The 19,111-nt window shown below is 43.0% G+C and overlaps 1 protein-coding gene across 2 annotated transcripts in view; it reads left to right on the top strand.

Annotated features, from left to right (window-relative positions):
• Positions 1 to 11,050, top strand: part of LMNTD2 (lamin tail domain containing 2) — a 93,590-nt gene extending 82,540 nt beyond the window's left edge. The window contains exons 7-9 of one of the 2 annotated variants that reach the window (XM_077459018.1): positions 5,777 to 5,823; positions 6,124 to 6,288; positions 10,376 to 11,050. In XM_077459018.1, coding sequence (XP_077315144.1) covers positions 5,777 to 5,823; positions 6,124 to 6,243 — 167 coding nt within the window. In that variant the 3' untranslated portion in view covers positions 6,244 to 6,288; positions 10,376 to 11,050. The remainder of the gene's footprint in view (positions 1 to 5,776; positions 5,824 to 6,123; positions 6,289 to 10,375) is intronic. The other variant, XM_077459010.1, reaches the window with a different exon arrangement.
• Positions 11,051 to 19,111: the final 8,061 nt, after the last annotated feature.

Consider the following 19,111-nt stretch of genomic DNA (forward strand, 5'->3'; position numbering starts at 1 on the left):
AAGCTCAAATGGGTTAAAAAGTATAATACAGTACCATACAGCAACTATGCCATAAAACAAGTTATTTTCTGTCTGTAGGGATGTGTGTAAAGTTATGTAAGACTGAGTAACATATGATTCATCCACCAAGAACGAATGCCAATGTCTTTAGTCTTTACTGTTTAATCACATAGTAAGTTTAAAGTAGCACTAACAGTAGTATTCCCTTATCCTTATTTCCCCAAAATAGTCCATACACATCCACAACATATTGCACTTATAATCTATTTTCTCACTGTGTTTTTCTGTCTCATTGTACTGTCCTCTATGAGCTCCCAAACCTCTCACTTGTGTTGGTTTGGAATGAGCAGTGCATATTGGTTGTGATAATGCACACTGCTCTATGCACGCTACACATTCCATAGGCCCTGGTCCATCTTGGAAGTGAGCAAGAGAGGGTGGCTATGTTCCTACCTACAGTGGAACCATGGAGAATGAACATAGGCTTCCTTTATTGGAAGTCAGATCACAGCAGCAAAAAAAAAAAAAAAGGCTGAGAGCAATAGGCCGCGTACACACGGGCGGACTATCCGTCCAACTAAGTTCCTCAGACAATCCGACAGACAGTCCGTCCTACTTTTGAATGAACGGACTTGACCACACACGACGAACAGACAGTCCGCTGAAAGCTTGCGCGATGACGCGTACAGCACGTACGACGGGACTAGAAATACGACGTCCAATACACTGCAATGCAACCTTCCGCCGTGTAAATCCTTTCTGAGCATGCGCCATACTTAATCCGTCCAACTTGCCTACTCACGAGTGGACTGTCCGCTGAAACCAAGTTTGGACGGACAATATTACGGAAATTCCGAAAGACTTAGTCCGCCAGACTGTCCTCTGAAAAAGTCAGCTGAAGCCCACACACGAGCGGATTGTCCGCTGAAACACGTTTCAGCGGACCAAGTCCGTCAGACAGTCTGCCCGTGTGTACGCGGCCATAGAAGGGACTCGTTTGGGTTAAGAGTACATACTTTAATAGATATTTTTTAAATCAGTTTAGTGTCACTTTAACAAATCTCACTTTTACAAATCAGTTACAAATAAAGCATTTACTTATGTCCATATATAAATATGTAACATGTAGGGTGTTTATCAGAGGTTAATTAAGATATAGGCGACAAAGTTGGCAAATACATTTCTATACACCCAGCTGACTTCTTCTTTGTCCCATAAATAAAATTACCTAATGCTACTAAGAAGACTTTTTAGAGGAAAATTCCTAATAAATGTATACTATCTGAATTTCTTATGCATGAGTACTTTTAAATACTTTAAATTCTACAGTGCCTTGAAAAATTATTCATATCCCTTGAAATTTTCTACATTTTTCATGTTACAACCAAAAATGTGAATGTATTTTATTGGGCTTTTATGTGATAGACCAACACAAAGTGGCACATAATTGTGAAGTGGAAGGAAAATGATAAATAGTTTTCAATTTTTAAAACAAATAAATATGTGAAAAGTGTGGCGTGCATTTGTATTTAGCCCCCCTGAGTCAATACTTTGTAGAACCGCCTTTCACTGCAATTACAGCCGCAAGTCTTTTTGGGGATGTCTCTACCAGCTTTGCACATCTAGAGAGTAACATTTTTGCCCATTCTTCTTTGCAAAATACCTCAAGCTCTATCAGATTGGATGGAGAGCGTCTGTGAACAGCAATTTTCAAGTCTTGCCACAGATTCTCAATCAGCTTTAGGTCTGGACTTTGACTGGATAACACATGTATATGCTTTGATCTAAATTCATTGTAGCTCTGGCTGTATGTTTAGGGTCTTTGTCCTTCTGAAAGGTGAACTTCCACCCCAGTCTCAAGTCTTTTGCAGACTCTAACAGGTTTTCTTCTAAGATTGCCCTGTATTTGGCTCCATTCATCTTCCCATCAACTCTGAGCAACTTCCCAGTCCCTCCAGAAGAAAAGCATCCCCACAACATGATGCTGCCACCACCATGTTACATGGTGGGGATGATGTGTTCAGGGTGATGTGCAGTGTTAGTTTTCCGCCACACATAGCTTTTTGCTTTAGGCCAAAAAGTTACATTTTGGTCTCCTCTGACCAGAGCAACTTCTTCCGTATGTTTGCTGTGTCTCCCACATGGCTTCTCGCAAACTGCAACCTGGACTTCTTATGGCTTTCTTTCAACAATAGTTTTTTTCTTTCCATTCTTCCATTAAGACCAGATTTGTGGAGTGCACAACTAAGACTGCTTTCACACTGATGCGCTTTACAGGTGCTACAGCGCTAAAAAAAAGCACCTGCATAGAGCCTGTAAAGAGCCTCTCCTGTATCTCCAGTGTGAAAGCCCGAGTGCTTTCACACTGGAGAGGTGCGCTTGCGGGACAATAAAAAAAAGTCCTGCAAGGAACATATTTGCAGAGCTGTAGGAACGATGTACACCGCTCCTATAGCGCCCCTGCCCATTGAAATTAATGGGGCAGCGCCGCCGAATGGCCGTCAAAGCGCCGCTGCAACGGCGCTTCTAACAATTTTTCTGATGCTAGCAGGGGTTAAAAGCACCCTGCTAGTGGCCGAATATCGCTGCTAAAACAATGGTAAAGTGCCGCTAAAACAGTGGCACTTTACTGCCAACGCCTCGGTGTGAAAGCACCCTTATAGTTGTCCAGTGGACAGATTCTTCCACCTGAGCTGTGAATCTCCGCAGCTCCTCCAGAGTTACCACGAGCCTCTTGGCTGATTCTCTGATTAATGCTCTCCTTGCCCGGCCTGTCAGTTTAGGTGGACGGCCATGTCTTGGTAGGTTTGCAGTTGTGCCATACTCTTTCCCTTTTTGGATGGATTGAACAGTGCTCTGTGTGATGTTCAAAGCTTGAAATATATTTTTATAACCTAACCCTGCTTTAAGCTTCTCCACAACTTTATCTCTGACCTGTCTGGTGTGTTCCTTGGCCTTCATGGTGCTGTTTCTTCACAAAGGTTCTCTAACAAAACTCTGAGGGCTTCACAGAACAGCTGCATTTATACTGGGATTAAATTACACACATGTGGACTCTATTTACTAATTAAGTGACTTCTGAAGGCAATTGGTTCAATTAGATTTTAGTTAGGGGTATCTGAGTAAAGGGGACTGAATACAAATGCACACCACACTTTTCAGATATTAATTTAGTAAAGAAAATTTTAAAACATTTTTTCATTTTTCTTTCACTCCACATTATTACTTATGTGCCACTTTGTGTCGGTCTATCACCTAAAATCCCATTAAAATACATTCATATTTTTGGTTGTAACATGACAAAATGTGGAAAATTCTAAGCGGTATGAATAATTTTTCAAGGCACTGTATTAGTAACTTTAAAACTTTTCTTATTACTATTAACACTTTAACCACCTCAATACAGGGCACTTACACCCCCTTCCTGCCCAGGCCATTTGTTAGCTTTCAGCGCTGTCGCACTTTGAATCACAATTGCACGGTCATGCTATACTGTACCCAGATGAAATTTTTAGCATTTTTTTCACACAAATAGAGCTTTCTTTTGGTGGTATTTAATCACTCCTGGGTTTTTTATTTTTTCCTAAAAAATTTTTTTTTTTTAAATAAAGTTTTTCTTAGTTTCTGTCAGTAAATTTAAGACATTTTTCTCCTTCATTGATGGGCGCTGATGAGGCTGCACTGATGGGCACTGATAGGCTGCACTGATAGGCACTGATGAGGTGGCACTTATGGGCACTGATTTGCTGCACTGATTAGGCGGCACTTATGGGCACTGATATGTGGCACTGATTAGCACTGATAGGCAGTACTGATGGGTGGCACTGGTGGGCACTGGGCAGAGATAGGCAGCACTGCTGCGCACAGATAGGTGGAACTGGTGGGCACAGGTAGGCAGCACTGGTGGGCACAGATAGGTGGCACTAATGGGTGGCACTTATGAGCATTGATGGGCAGCAGTGTTTAATATTGATGGGCAGCAATGATGGGCATTGATAGCCAGCACTGCCTGGCATCACTAATGGCCACTGATTGCTGGCACTTGTGGGCACAGATTGGTGGCAATTGTTGGCACTGGTTGGCGCTGAATGCTGGCAGTGGTGGGCAATCATTGCTGGAACAGGTGGGCACTTAATTGTGATCAGGGCACTGATGATCAGTTATACTTCTCTTGGGGAGGAGTGCAGTTCGTTCTGCACTTTTGTGACCCATTTTAGCCAACAGCCAGCTATAGCCCGCTGTCAGCTGAGATCGCTCAGCAGGTCCAGGGTGTGGAAAGATCCTAACTTCAGTCAGGATTCACCCAGATGCCTGGACCAGCAGCTAGCTTAGCCTTTCAGTGAGCCGCAGAGACCCTGAACCAGCCGCTCCTGCCCCCTCCACAGCCTGGCATTCCACTGAGCTTGGGGGGGGGGGGGCAGAGCCAGGGACTGACAGTCACCACTCTTTGCTCACTGAAGGCTGAGAACTGATTGATTAGTGGTCTTTGGTCGTTTGCTCTGTTGTTGGTCTTAGAAGCAGCTGGGGACAGATGCAACATTGGATCGATGCTCCATCCACCTAGGCAAGTATAATTTAAAAAACAAATCTCTTTTAAAGAAAATAAAATCCCCCTTTCCCTCCTAAGAACCCTCTCTCCCCAAGCAAAGATTCCCAGTGTAAAATATCTACCTCCCCAAATATCCCCCCATAAATCAAATCCTCCATTTCTAAACTGACCCACCGAAGCAAAAATATCTCCCTCAGTCAACACCTGCTCCCCCAGCAAAGATTCCTAATTATGAAGAAAATCTCCTTTCATCCAATCAAACTCCCTCCCAAAAGCAAATCCCTGCCATTAACCACCTTCTGTAAACTTCCCTATAAGAAACTTCCCCATTCTCCAAAAGCAAACCCACCCCCCTTTCCTTATTCCCCCACCAAAAGAAACTCCCCCAGGCTGGAATTCTCACTTCCTCCTTCCCAAAACAGAAAATTGATGCCTCCCCACTTACCAGACCTCAGATTCAGCATGACACAGAAGTAGGAAAATGTCTGCATCCCCAGTCTCCCTTCGCCTGTGTCATATGATACCTCAAGGAGGAGTCTAGGAGTTCCCTCAACCATGCACTGTCAATTTCCGGCATCTGAGACCACGCAGTAATTTAATGTTTTTCAGGGGGGCCCCTTGTTAAACTGAAGGGATGGGGCACAATAGAAGGGGGCTGGCTGCTGCACTCCTAAACTCTAATTGCTTCTGCTGTGCTGAGGCTAAACAGCAGAGACACTGTCTGGGCATTTTGACAGAATGCTCTGGGGAAAGGGGGGGGGGGGGTGTTGGACACTCCTGATCCCCCTTATCTACACCCCTGGGTAAAGGGCCCATACACTGTGTATTAGATGACAGCTATTTTGATTTGGCTACCTAATGTCTGATCTTTGCCCAAATAAAAAGAAAAAAAAAACTTTGATCAATTATTGTGCTTGTAAGAAAGTAATGGAGGTATCTGCTGTGTTCAGTCCCTTCCTGCTTCAGCCTGATTCCCATTTGTGACTGTGTTTAGGACCCCATCCACACATGCCTAAAAGTGGTAAGACCGTGCGTGCAAGCCTGATTATTGTCTGGAGTCAACTTGAATTCAACCCACTGATACTTCGAAAAAGTGAAATAAAAAGTTTAAGGAAAGCTTTCTTAGATTCTCCAAATATATCCTCTGTGCAGTCATTTTCCCAGCCCTCTCATTGTGTCTAAATTTACTGTGTGCCCTATATTACTGATTTCTGCTTCTTTTTACAGAGTTAACCAATTCTAGGCCCGCATCTATGTACGTTACTTGGCATCCAGTAAGTAATAAATTAATTTCCAACATTCCACCCAACTTATCAAATGGCTTACATAACAATCGTCTATATGTCTATACAAAAAACACATTCAGCCTTCCCTTCTTTATGTTAGTTGCATTGTTGAATCACATTGGCTTTTGAGAGATGATACAAATGATTAATATGATAGACACATTTATTTTCTCAATATTTTACAAATTAACTACTCACTAAGTAATTTATACAGTGTATAATTTCATTAAATTTCACAGATCAAAAACAAGTGCACAAATTCAGTAATCTAATCTTTCTTGTTTACAGAGCAGGTTGAATACAGATAGTCCTCTCGTGAGGCTTGTGGCCCAGAAGACTGCCCGATCCAGACGTGGATTTAAATTCCTCAGTCACATTCCCTTTACGTTTGATGTTCTGCGAGTGTAGAAGAATATGTATGTCTTGTCATAGTGTTCAGAGGGTAAGTCAAAGGTAGGTTAAAGTGCAGCTGGGCCCAGACAATCACAATAAAGTATTTACATATTCTGAGCAAGCAATAAAATCACTTTAAAACAATATCTCTACACCAAGGGCAGGCAACCTTATGCCACGTACACACGTAGCCGACTATCCGACGGACTTAGTCTGGCGGACTTCCCGCCAGACTGTCCGTCGGACTTTCCGAACGGGCTACTTGCCCACACACGGCACTTTTTCAGCAGACTAATACGGAGTACTAAGTCCGCCGTACTATCCGCCCTACTTTTGAAATGAACGGACTCGCCCACACACGCGGAGGAAAGTCCGCTCATTTTTAGCGCGTCTCCAGGTAGGCGGGGCCCGCAAAGGAGACGCTGCTGGCCCCGCCACCTGGTATGGACTTAAAGGGGAACCCCAGCGCCGAAAAAAATCGGCGTGGGGGTCCCCCCAAGTCCACAACAGACCCTTGTCCGAGCACGCTACCCGGCCGGCCAGGAAAGGAGGGGCGAGCGAGCGCCCCCCCTCCTGAGCCGTACCAGGCCGCGTGCCCTCAACATGGGGGGTGCTTTGGGGTGGGGGGGCCGCGCGACCATGTTTATGAGGACAAGGGCCTCTTCCCGACAACCCTGGCCGTTGGTTGTCGGGGTCTGCGGGCGAGGGGCTTATCGGAATCCGGAAGCCCCCTTTAATAAGGGGGCCCCCGGATACCGGCCCCCCACCCTATGTGAATAAGTATGGGGTACAATGTACCCCTACCCATTCACCTGTAAAATAAAGTACAAAAAAAAACACAACACACAAGATAAAATAGTTTATTGCACAGCTCCGGGGGTCTTCCGTCTTCGGGGGTCTTCTCGCCGGACTCCTCCGCTATCTTCTTGTAGCTCTTTTACTAGCGGAGGAGCCCTGCTTTCTTCCTCGCCGCCGCCCTTCTTCCAACTTCGGGGGTCTTGTCCCCCTCTTCGGTTCTTCTGCCGGGCCACCGCGCCTTCTTCTAGCTCTTTTACAGTTGGTGGCGCAGTCTTCTGCCGCCGCTGTCGTCGCCGCCTTCTGTTCTTCTGTTCTTCTTCTTCAGATGTTGCCTCGCCGAGTCCTCCGCTCACAATGACGGGGAACGGGCACGCAGCGACTTATATAGGGACATCGCCGGATGAAGTCCCCGCCTATTATGATGTCACCATAATGGGCGGGGACATCATCTGGCGATGTCCCTATATAAGTCGCCGCGTGCCCGGAGGACTCGGCGAGGCAACATCTGAAGAAGAAGAACAGAAGAACAGAAGGCGACGACGGCGACAGAAGACCGGGCCACCGCCTGTAAAAGAGCTAGAAGAAGGAGTGGTGGCCCAGCAGAAGAACCGAAGAGGGGGACAAGACCCCCGAAGTCGGAAGAAGGGCGGCAGCGAGGAAGAAAGCCGGGCTCCTCCGCTAGTAAAAGAGCTACAAGAAGATAGCGGAGGAGTCCGGCGATAAGACCCCCGAAGATGGAAGACCCCCGGAGATGTGCAATAAACTATTTTATCTTGTGTGTTGTGTTTTTTTTTGTACTTTATTTTACAGGTGAATGGGTAGGGGTACATTGTACCCCATACTCATTCACATAGGGTGGGGGGCCGGTATCCGGGGGCCCCCTTATTAAAGGGGGCTCCCGGATTCCGATAAGCCCCTCGCCCGCAGACCCCGACAACCAACGGCCAGGGTTGTCAGGAAGAGGCCCTTGTCCTCATCAACATGGGGACAAGGTGCTTCCCCATGGCACCCCCCATGTTGAGGGCACGCGGCCTGGTACGGCTCAGGAGGGGGGGGGGCGCTCGCTTGTCCCCCCCTTTCCTGGCCGGCCGGGTAGCGTGCTCGGACAAGGGTCTGATGTGGACCTGGGGGGACCCCCACGCCGATTTTTTTCGGCGTTGGGGATCCCCTTTAAGTCCATACCAGGCGGCGGGGCCAGCGACGTCTCCTTCGCGGGCCCCGCCTACCTGGAGACCCGCTCGAAATGAGAGGACTTTTCTCCGGGCGGGAAAAGTCCGCGCATTTCAAAAGTACAGCGGACTGGCATACACACGGCCGGATTGTCCGCCGAAATGCGAGTCCGGAGGGAAGATTGGAGTGCAAAACTACTTTCTAAGTCCGCCGTACTTTCAGGTCAAAAAAGTTTGGCGGAGGCTACACATGGAGGGATTGTCCGGTGGACTTCAGTTTGCTGGACTTTTCCACCCGCTTGTTTGATCGTGTGTACGCGGCATCAGTATTACAGAGTGCCACAGGTTTATTTTTGGCCAATCCTACTGATAAATGCAAAAAGGATTTCAAATTTTTTTTTACATTTGAGAAATCCTGTTTTTTTTGCTCATCAGCCATCTCTTGTCAGTTCATCTTCAGATGAACATTTTGAGTCAGTAGGCTCCTATTATCCTATTAAGAGCTCAATGGTACTAGAAAGTCACTGCTGAGTGTATCATGTCAAGCACTGGCTGGCAGGAATGTAGCTGGTATGCGTGTGTCACCTAGGTTTCGCACAAACATATGGTGAGGAGTTTCAGGGTTAAGGGCTGATGTGGAGAAAAAAAATGTTTTGTTTTCTCAGAATCTTAAGAAGTTCTATCCTGGTTCCTGGAACACAGAGACTTTGTAGAGCTTTGAGTGGAATTCAGCCTCCATTTTTAGGTCTGCATCTTTGTTATGGAAATTTGGATGCATATTATGCACACAGCCAAATCTCCTGTTTTTAATAATAATAACATTTTGTCTAAATGATATAATGCCTTACCTATCAACCCACTCATCCAAATAAACAGACATGACCATCCTTCTTATGTTCTCAGCTCCATCAGCATCACTTCCCCCTGTGGGTAGTGAGCCTGGCTCTTTTATTTACACATAAACAGGAAGCCACACCCTGGAGGGCTTGCCTCCAACAGCTAAACCCCTCCTACACAGTTCGTGACCTCACAGGAAAATGAACACCGGATGCGAATGACCATATAAGGACATGACCAAATAAAGACACGATACAGAATATATGAATTTATACAATAACCAATGAATGATGATTACAATTCCATTGATAGGAATCCTTAATATACATTGTTCCAGAGAACAATGCATACCTGGATTATGCTACCCTTTCTTGTGGATGGGAGGCTATCTGCAGGTGCACGCTGCGAATATCGACATGTGCTGATCAGGCACAGCAGAGACAATGAGTGTACATCGGCCCATAACCCATCCTTGCAGAGCAAACATATCCCCTCAGACGATCGTCTGTGCAATGCACAGAGGCCCTTTCGCTGGTGGACATACCCCCACTCTGCAAACACCTCTCTCCAAACAACAGGAAGTTTTCCACTACCAGGTCTCAACTAGCGTCAGTCTGCCCCAGTCCGCTCCTTAGAGCGGGCTGGGGGAGAACGAAAACTGGGGGGACTCTTATGACAATACATTAAAATACATCTTAAAATTTTCCACAACACTTATTAGTAGCAAGACCTCACTGTTAGTCTGAGCTGTGCACAAGCCTTTATATACAGTATGCAATAGGACTGATATTCATGACTCTATCTTGCTCCCTCTGATGCAGGATCCTGCTGCTGAGTGAAAAGGCAGAATGCAGACAGAACTCTAAAAAAGTTACATATGCTGACCGCTGGTTTTGGAAATCCTATTAGAGGGCATTCTGTTAGTCATGAACTGACCAGGGTTACTTAGTAGCTCAGATGAGCAGATAGTTTATTTTATGCAGTGTAGAATAAACCCACATGGACTGTTTCTGGGTGTGCCTGTCTGTGCAAGGTTACCATTGTTACCACTGCAAATACCATTGGAGGATGGATTGGATGCCCCCCTTACAATAGACATGCACAATCATGCTAAACAGATGTCTATGGCCTGATCTGTAGGGAAAATGACTATGTAAGATTGTGCACACTGCAATCTAGCACTATTTTAATGTCTGTGACCGGTTAATAGCACATATTGTACCTCTGTTTATCTCAATAAGAATCATATTGTGTGCAGGTCCCTTGTGTCTTGAAGGATATGACTGAATACCTTTTGTGACCTAAAATTCAGTTATTTTAATAATGTTTATCGTCTTTTACAGGTAGAATCAAGAACAAGCTATACAGCATGAGAAGAAAATTGTGTATGCCACAATACCTAACTGATCAAACTGTCCATTTCCCACATCAATCAATGAAATCCTTGGTGTTATTCTTGTACATTCTAAGGAAAGAATAAAAGGGAGGATGTGGTTTCTAGTGGCAACAATAAAAAATGCTGTTAAGACCCAAATAATGCTCATATAGTATAAAAAGATGTAAGAGATCATCTTTCAGCATTTTAATGTAGTCTAACCATTTGGCGTTGTCTTGTTGAATGTTGCTCTTCTCACAAAATTTGTTTCAAAGGCTTTCAGAACACTTAGCAAATACCTCTGGATTCCCCTCAGAGCTAAATAGAGTGTCAAGTCTAGCAAACAGATATCGTGGCTCCACAGAATGTGAAATATTTTAACTATATATTCATCTACAAAACTTTTTAAAGAAATGATACATCGTAGGTACACCTGGAGTGGCTATAAGTGAAATAAGTGAAATACAAACCTGGCCAAATCCCTAGTTTCAGTTCTAATCATTATTATTAATTGCTAGGTAATTAACCTAAAGGACCGGGCAAAACAATGAGAAAAGATATCAGAAAATATTTGATATCATAAATATAAAGTGATCTCGCACAGACATATAAAGTGCAAATACAGAACCTATATCAAAATGTAATCCTCATAGCAAATAAAAAGTCTTAAAGTGAAATTGGTAATGACTTCACAAAGGTGCATAAATATATGTACGCAAACGTACTGACAAGTGTCCAATTAATGTGCAAATAGTTGCAAATGTGCTGAAAATCAATAATTACGTATATGAAGCAATTCTCCACAAACAGGAATCAATCAACCTTTTCCAGTCTTCCGGGGAGATTAGATAATATGGGAGGAATAAATTGGTATACTGCTGTATATATAAATCAGTTCAGTAACAGTAAATTTCCATACAAGGGGGAAATAAATCAGTGACCGCTGGTAATATACTGCTGCATACACCAATTAGCAACCATAAATGTTCAAAAATAACTCCATATATATCTTTCTATAGCATTAGTCTCTCACAACTCTCACCTCATGTATAATAGTAAATGTCATCAAGGAGTAAACTGAGACTCTTCACCATATCCCGTTTGTCCCTTTTCCAGCTTCCATACATTAATCATGGAGCAAAGGATAGCTTCTCTAGCTATAGGAATCCTCCACTTAGCCGCCCCAATATACTCCAATAATAAGTTCAGCCAAAGGGGAAACAGAAAAACAAAATACCTCCAATAGTGTAGTAGGTTAAAATGGGATAGATTTGTTTATTAAGGGTATATACGATGGACTCTTACATGATAGACAGTAAAAACAGGCAAGACAATTAAAACCAGCATTTTCGGTGCCTCCTTACGTCACTTCCAGTGCACGTTTGATTTCAGCCACTCCCTACTTGTTACTTCACGTCTCGTGACGTGAGATGAAGGTGAGATGAAGTCATGAGACGTGACGTAACACGTAGGGAGTGGCTGCAATCAGACGTGCACCCGGAAGTGACGAAAACGCCGGTTTTAATTGTCTTGCCTGTTTTTACTGTCTATCATGTAAGAGTCCACCCTATATACCCTTAATAAACGCACCTATCCCGTTTTAATCTACTACACTATTGGAGGCATTTTGTTTTCCTGTTTCCCCCTTTGGCTAGACTTATCATTGGAGTATATTGGGATGGCTAAGTGGAGGATTCCTATAACTGGAGAAGCTATCCTTGACTCCATGATTAATGTATGAAAGCTGGAAAAGGGACAATAGGGATATGGTGAAGAGTCTCAGGTTACTCCTTGACCACATTCACTATCATACATGAGGTGAGAGTAATGAAAGCATGATGCTATAGGAAAATATATATGGAGTTATTTTTGGACATTTATGGTTGCTGAATGGTGTTTGCAGCAGTATATTACCAGCGGCCACTGATTTATTTCCCCCTTGTATGGATATTTATGGTTACTGATTTATATATACAGCAGTATACCAATTTATTCCTCCCATATTATCTAATATCCACAGAAGACTGGAAAACGTTGATTGATTCCTGTTTGTGGAGAATTGCTTCATATACTTAATTATTGATTATTATTGATTTTACTACTATTTGCACATTAATTGGACACTTGTCAGTACATTTGCATACATATATTTATGCACCTTTGTAAAGTCATTACCAATTGCCCTTTAAGACTTTTTTATTTGCTATGAGGATTACATTTTTATATAGGTTCTCTATTTGCACTTTATATGTCTGTGCAAGATCACGTTCTATTAATGATTTATTCTTGTGTACTGTGAACACTATCAGGTTTTGCTGCAGATCTATTATTTAATTTGTTTAGTTCACCACTTGTCATTCTTTTCACATTTTTACTACTCCCAGTAGCATGAGGGACATTCCACACTTTTTATTCAGAAAATATTTGAACTTGTGAAATTGACCTATAACTAAAGGCTTTTTTTTATTTTTGGATAGAGTAGAGAATGATTAGAGCACCTCTTGGTTTTTATTGCCATCTGTATTCTAGTTAGGTAAATTTACCTTCTCTATTTTGTCCTGTGTACTGTTATCATTGAAGATGAAAGTTAAAGAAAATTCTACATTTTGGGTTTTTCCCAGAAAAGTAAATGTAGAGAAAACTTTCAAACTCATTCTGGTGACAACCAGGGATTCCCTCACTCTAACCTCTTGGCACAGACAGTACGCAAATATGCGGCCTCCTGGAGGGTGGGCCTTAACGCAGAGCGGCCACATATTTTCATACCACAATGTAAATACAGCTGTGCCGAGAGCATGCACACTGCGCTCTCCCGCCACACTTACCAACGGCTAACAGAAAGCTACTTGCGATTGTAAACTTTTCAATCATGTGACCTCTGTGACAGCCAATCGCGGTGGTCACATGGTCATAAAAACTGCCCCGCCTCCTGGCATCCAAAACCCCTTAAAGGGCCAGGAGGCGCCAGTGCCATGGGGTTAAAGAGATTTGCCATCACTTCCTGTTTTGTCTAGGGGACAGGAAGTGAAGGGAAATCTCGCCAATGGGACATAGATGAAAATAAATCAATTGGCAGGGGTTATTACCATCCCTTTATTTTATGCAGAGTCAAAAAAAAGTTTTGCCTTTAGTTCTAATTTAAGGGACAACTTCAACAATAGGAAATGTAATTCTGCTGGTATTTCAAATTCTAAACCGTGGGCAAATGACAGTTATATGGTGAAGATGAATAGGAATGGAGGACATGGTTATCAACACAGTATTTATTGAACAGTATCAAATGATTTTAAAATAAATATGTTAAAATACAGTTTGGTGTCTCATTTGTACAAAGTTTGCAATATTTTTCTTATTGCGTACCCAATGAATCTTGACTGTCATTAAAGAGGAAGTAAACCCTAATGGGTTTACTTCCTCTTTGTCTCCCTGCAAAGGTAAAGCATAATGGGCTACTATGCATCGCATAGTAGCCCATTATGTGTCACTTACCTGACACAGGAGCCAGCGATGTCACCAATGTCTCCTGTAGTCCGGAGCATCCATCTTCTTCCGGGTATCACTGCTCCGGCCACTCACAGCGCAGGAACAGCGATGACGTCACTCCCGTGCATGCACACGGGAGCCGCCACTAGCGGCATATCGCCGTTAGCAGAGGCATGCCACTAACGGTGATAGTGCGCCTGCGCGCCGCTGTCTACGGCACATATGCCGTAGACAGCTGTGACTGTCTTTTAGTAAATATCTCCTAAACCCTGTAGGTTTAGGAGATATTTCTTGGAACTACAGGTAAGCCTTAATCTAGGCTTACCTGTAGGTCAAAGTGGTTTGTAAGGGTTTACAACCACTTTAAGCCTGAACTTCATGTTACACTTTTCTTAAAATGCATATTTTTATATTTATTGCTCATATAATTCATTGTTTTTTTTAGCTCTAACAATATATTTACTTGGCATATTTGCATCTATTTGCCAGTTAAAATTTCATTAAGCATCTAGAAATCTTAAATCTTATCTCACTGTTGTTCTATAAAGTGCATATAGGGCAAAATAAAACACACATATTCAATACATCCACATTTCCCCATTGTTTATGCCTTTAAAGACCCTGCAAGTATAAGAGCCCTTTCACACTGAGGCGGTTTTCATGCATTTTAGCATTAGAAATGGCCTAAATAATGCCTGAAAACCACCAACCATTCATTTCGGTGTGACTTTTCACACTGGGGGAGGTGCGCTTGCGATACATTAGGAAAAGTCCTCCAAGTAGCATCTTTGGGGCGGTTTGGGAGTGCTGTATACAGCGCTCCCAAAACCCCCTGCCCATTGACATTAATGGGCAGTACTTCCAAAGCTCCTGAAAGGCACTTCGGAAGCGCAGCTACACGGGCATTGAAAAAAATCCCTTCTTCGGGTTAAAAGCAGCCAAAAAGTGTCGCTTAAACAGTGCTAAAACAAGTGGTACTTTATCGATAACACGGCCATGGCTCAGTGTGAAAGGGGTCTAAACAATACCTGTTGATCCGCCAGAAATGCTGTTCTCTTGTGGACTAACAACACACAATATTTTTGTCAACTGATTGGTGTGAGCCCTGCCCAATTGTCTTTTGCTAAACGACTCCACCACAATTTCTCACACTCCATGACATAGGCCTCTTGCACACGAGTGAAAAAAATGCTGAATTTGTAGCCGTAAAGAGTTTTTTTACGAACCTGTGTTTTTAAAAAATAGGTGTCCTGTTGTTAGTGGGACAATGCATGCGCCAATGCATTCTGAGTAGTGTTGGAAAAAATGTTTAAATCCCTTGCTGTCCTGGCATGATGACACCACATATGTCAATAACAAAAAGAATGCCATACCCTAGATATCTAAAGTTTAAAAAAAAAAAAAAACAGGCTCAACCTGCATTCTCAGTAGATTTGCAGTAGTCCTTTAAAAAGCGTCCACAGTGAACCGCTTTAAGAGGGCGTTTGACAGGCAGTATGTCACATCCCCATTGCCTGTTTAAACCCCCCCCCCCCCCTCCTGTTCTTGGACATGTTCCATAGTGAGTGGATTAAGGTGTCTGTGCTACCTTTGTGGATATGAAAGCTGGGATATTATCCTAATACACATGAGAACTGAAGTAGTGGCTTGGATAAGCTATGAAATGTCTTCAACATTACAGATCAAGTCCGGGTAAATGTGAAGAATTACTACTAGATTTAGCATGATGTGGATAAATGGAAATGAATGGGAATGGGATAAAAGAGGAATTGCTGGCGTAGGGGGGTTGTTGTGGTTTTCACTTTCAATACATTTTTTATTTAAATATTGCAAATTACAGATCATAACAAGAAATAGCAGATAAATGCATAGTATATGCTATCTATCAGCAAAGGTGTAGCTGTCGCATATACAGTGGTGTGAAAAAGTGTTTGCCCCCTTCCTCATTTCCTGTTCCTTTGCATGTTTGTCACACTTAAGTGTTTCGGAACATCAAACCAATTTAAACAATAGTCAAGGACAACACAAGTAAACACAAAATGCAATTTGTAAATGAAGGTGTTTATTATTAAAAGTGAAAAAAAATCCAAACCATCATGGCCCTGTGTGAAAAAGTGATTGCCCCCTTGTTAAAACATACTATAACTGTGGTTGTCCACACCTGAGTTCAATTTCTCTAGCCACACCCAGGCCTTATTATTGCCACACCTGTTCACAATCAAGGCATCACTTAAATAGGAGCTGCTTGACAGTAAGGTCCACCAGAAGATCCTTAAAAGCTACACATCATGCCGAGACCCAAAGAAATTCAGGAACAATTGAGAAAGAAAGTAATTGAGATCTATCAGTCTGGAAAGGGTTATAAAGCCATTTCCAAAGCTTTGGGAATCCAGCGAACCACAGTGAGAGCCATTATCCACAAATGGCGAAGACATGGAACAGTGGTGAACCTTCCCAGGAGTGGCCGGCTGCCCAAAATTACCCCAAGAGCGCAGCGACGACTCATCCAAGAGGTCACAAAAGACCCCACAACAACGTCCAAGGAACTGCAGGCCTCACTTGCCTCAGTTAAGGTCACCGTTCATGCCTCCATCATCAGGAAAAGACTGGGCAAAAATGGCCTGCATGGCAGAGTTCCAAGGAGAAAACCACTGCTGAGCAAAAAGAACATCAAAGCTCGTCTCAATTTCTCCACAACACATCTTGATGATCCCCAAGACTTTTGGGACAACATTCTGTGGACCGATGAGACAAAAGTGGAACTCATTGGAAGGTGTGTGTCCAAGTATATCTGGCGTAGAAGGAATACTGCATTTCATAAAAAGAACATTATACCAACAGTAAAATATGGTGGTGGTAGTGTGATGGTCTGGGGCTGTTTTGCTGCTTCAGGACCTGGAAGACTTGCCGTGATAAAAGGAACTATGAATTCTGCTGTCTACCAAGAGATCCTGAAGGAGAATGTCCGACCATCTGTTCGTGTACTCAAGCTGAAACGAACTTGGGTTCTACAGCAGGACAATGATCCTAAACACACCAGCAAGTCCACCACCGAATGGCTGAAGAAAAACAAAATGAAGACTTTGGAGTGGCCTAGCCAAAGTCCTGACCTGAATCCTATTGAGATGTTGTGGTATGACCTTAAAAAGGCCGTTCATGCTCGAAAACCCTCTAATGTAACTGAATTAGGACAATTCTGCAAAGATGAGTGGGCCAAAATTCCTCCAGGACGCTGTAAAAGCCTCATTGCACGTTATCGCAAACGCTTGGTTGCAGTTGTTGCTGCTAAGGGTGGCCCAACCAGTTATTAGGTTTAGGGGGCAATCACTTTTTCACACAGGGCCATGATGGTTTGGATTTTTTTTCACCTTTAATAATAAACACCTTAATTTACAAATTGCATTTTGTGTTTACTTGTGTTGTCCTTGACTATTGTTTAAATTGGTTTGATGTTCCGAAACACTTAAGTGTGACAAACATGCAAAGGAACAGGAAATGAGGAAGGGGGCAAACACTTTTTCACACCACTGTAAAAGACTGTTCAGAAACATGGTTGCAAATGTATAAATGGATAGGACAGGAAGCCAAAGCCAGTGACATATGGATGAGCCCTGGCCAGCTGAGAAGTTACTGTATATTGCAGCAAACAAAACACTGGGCAAGAGCGCATTAAATCCAGGCAGATAGCGAACTGTGCATTGATGTTGACGTAAAAGAAGGGATGAAAGCCCTCCATAGCAGGGAAGCACAGAGAAAGGTTAGAGTGGAGAAGAAAGAAGATACGGGGGGGGGGAGGGGGGGGTTGGATGGGCAAGAGGTAGAAGAGAAAGCGGACGTTGAGAACACCTAAGCTTGTGGTCTTAAAGCCTTACTATTATAAGAGGGTATAACTCACTGTAGGTAGCGAAGGGTGAGCATGTTCTACCCACGGGGTCCAAAATGTCATGAGCATTGGGCAGGTACACAAACATTGGGCAGGTACACATAAACATCCACAAAAGCATATATGGGTAACAGACTGGTTCAAGTGTACCAAACAAGATGGGACCATGTATCACATTGCTGCAACGGTCTTAAATGTGGATTAAGTTGTGTATATGTTAATAGAGCAAGGGACTATCGTAGACCAGATTTGTAGCTAATCTTCTCTATCTTTAATGTTTCACAGATCCTTTTTCCACATAAGCATGTCTTGTGTGATGGTTGGAGCTATTTACTTGTGAGTAAGGTTAGATATCAATTTTCAAAAAAGCGAAAGCTTGCCTTTGAGATCATTATTAGTGAAGGTGGTGGTGAGCCAATGTATGATTTGGAGGAAACTAAAGAGTTCAGAGGGTGGAGCATGATATTTTTTTTTACTAAATTCTGCCCAAGTGTAAATTGTACAGCCATTGACGAAAGAGTGATAATAGCAATATTTGTAAAAGTGCCATGGGTTGCCTACAAAAGGTAGGAAGGGTAAGTGCAGTGAGATCAGTTTGCTGTGATATTTGGTGGTGTCTCATATAGTAAGAGTATGTTGCATCATAGAACTCATGGAGGTTTGCATCTATATTGGAGCCATGGAAAAGATCAGGTGGAGACATGCAAACAACAAAATGTCTCTATGTCCACCAACAAAGGCATCTTGTTTCAAGCACTTATAGTAGAGAGGTTATTGGGGGAGTTTTTTTGCATACTTTTTTTTATCAAGGAAAAGCTTTATTGAATAAACCAGCAGGTACAGGGAATAAAAAGTAAGCAATGATATAATCACACAGACGAGTGAGGCATGTACCATCAGTACAAAATAAAAGTGGAGACATAAACAATATAGAAAATGATAAACCGTGTCCCAATAGATGAATTGAAGAAAGGAAACATACCTGACAATTCTGTTAAGACAATATAGTGACCATATAACATTAAAAAGCAAAAATACCCTGAACTGGTTGACCTACTACAGGATAGGATGCTGCCCATATAGGGGGGCTAACCCTGGAAAATTCTGTCCATTGCCAACTGATGCAAGGCCCGGCACATCCAACCAAGGATGCTACATGGAGTAAAAAATTTGGGGGCTGTTTTTATGGTGATATGGGCCATGAAATACTTGATAAAGTTGGAAACTCCAAGACCACCCTGCATTTTGTGAGAGAACATTGTGTGTGCTGCAAGACACGGCTTTGAAAAGATTTTAGGGCATAAGATGGAATTGGAACAGGGATATTGTCAAATACAC

The sequence above is a fragment of the Lithobates pipiens genome, unplaced genomic scaffold, assembly GCF_037356315.1.
Source record: "Lithobates pipiens isolate NorthernLeopardFrog02 unplaced genomic scaffold, aLitPip1_a1.2 Scaffold_10, whole genome shotgun sequence".
Lineage (NCBI taxonomy): Eukaryota > Metazoa > Chordata > Amphibia > Anura > Ranidae > Lithobates > Lithobates pipiens.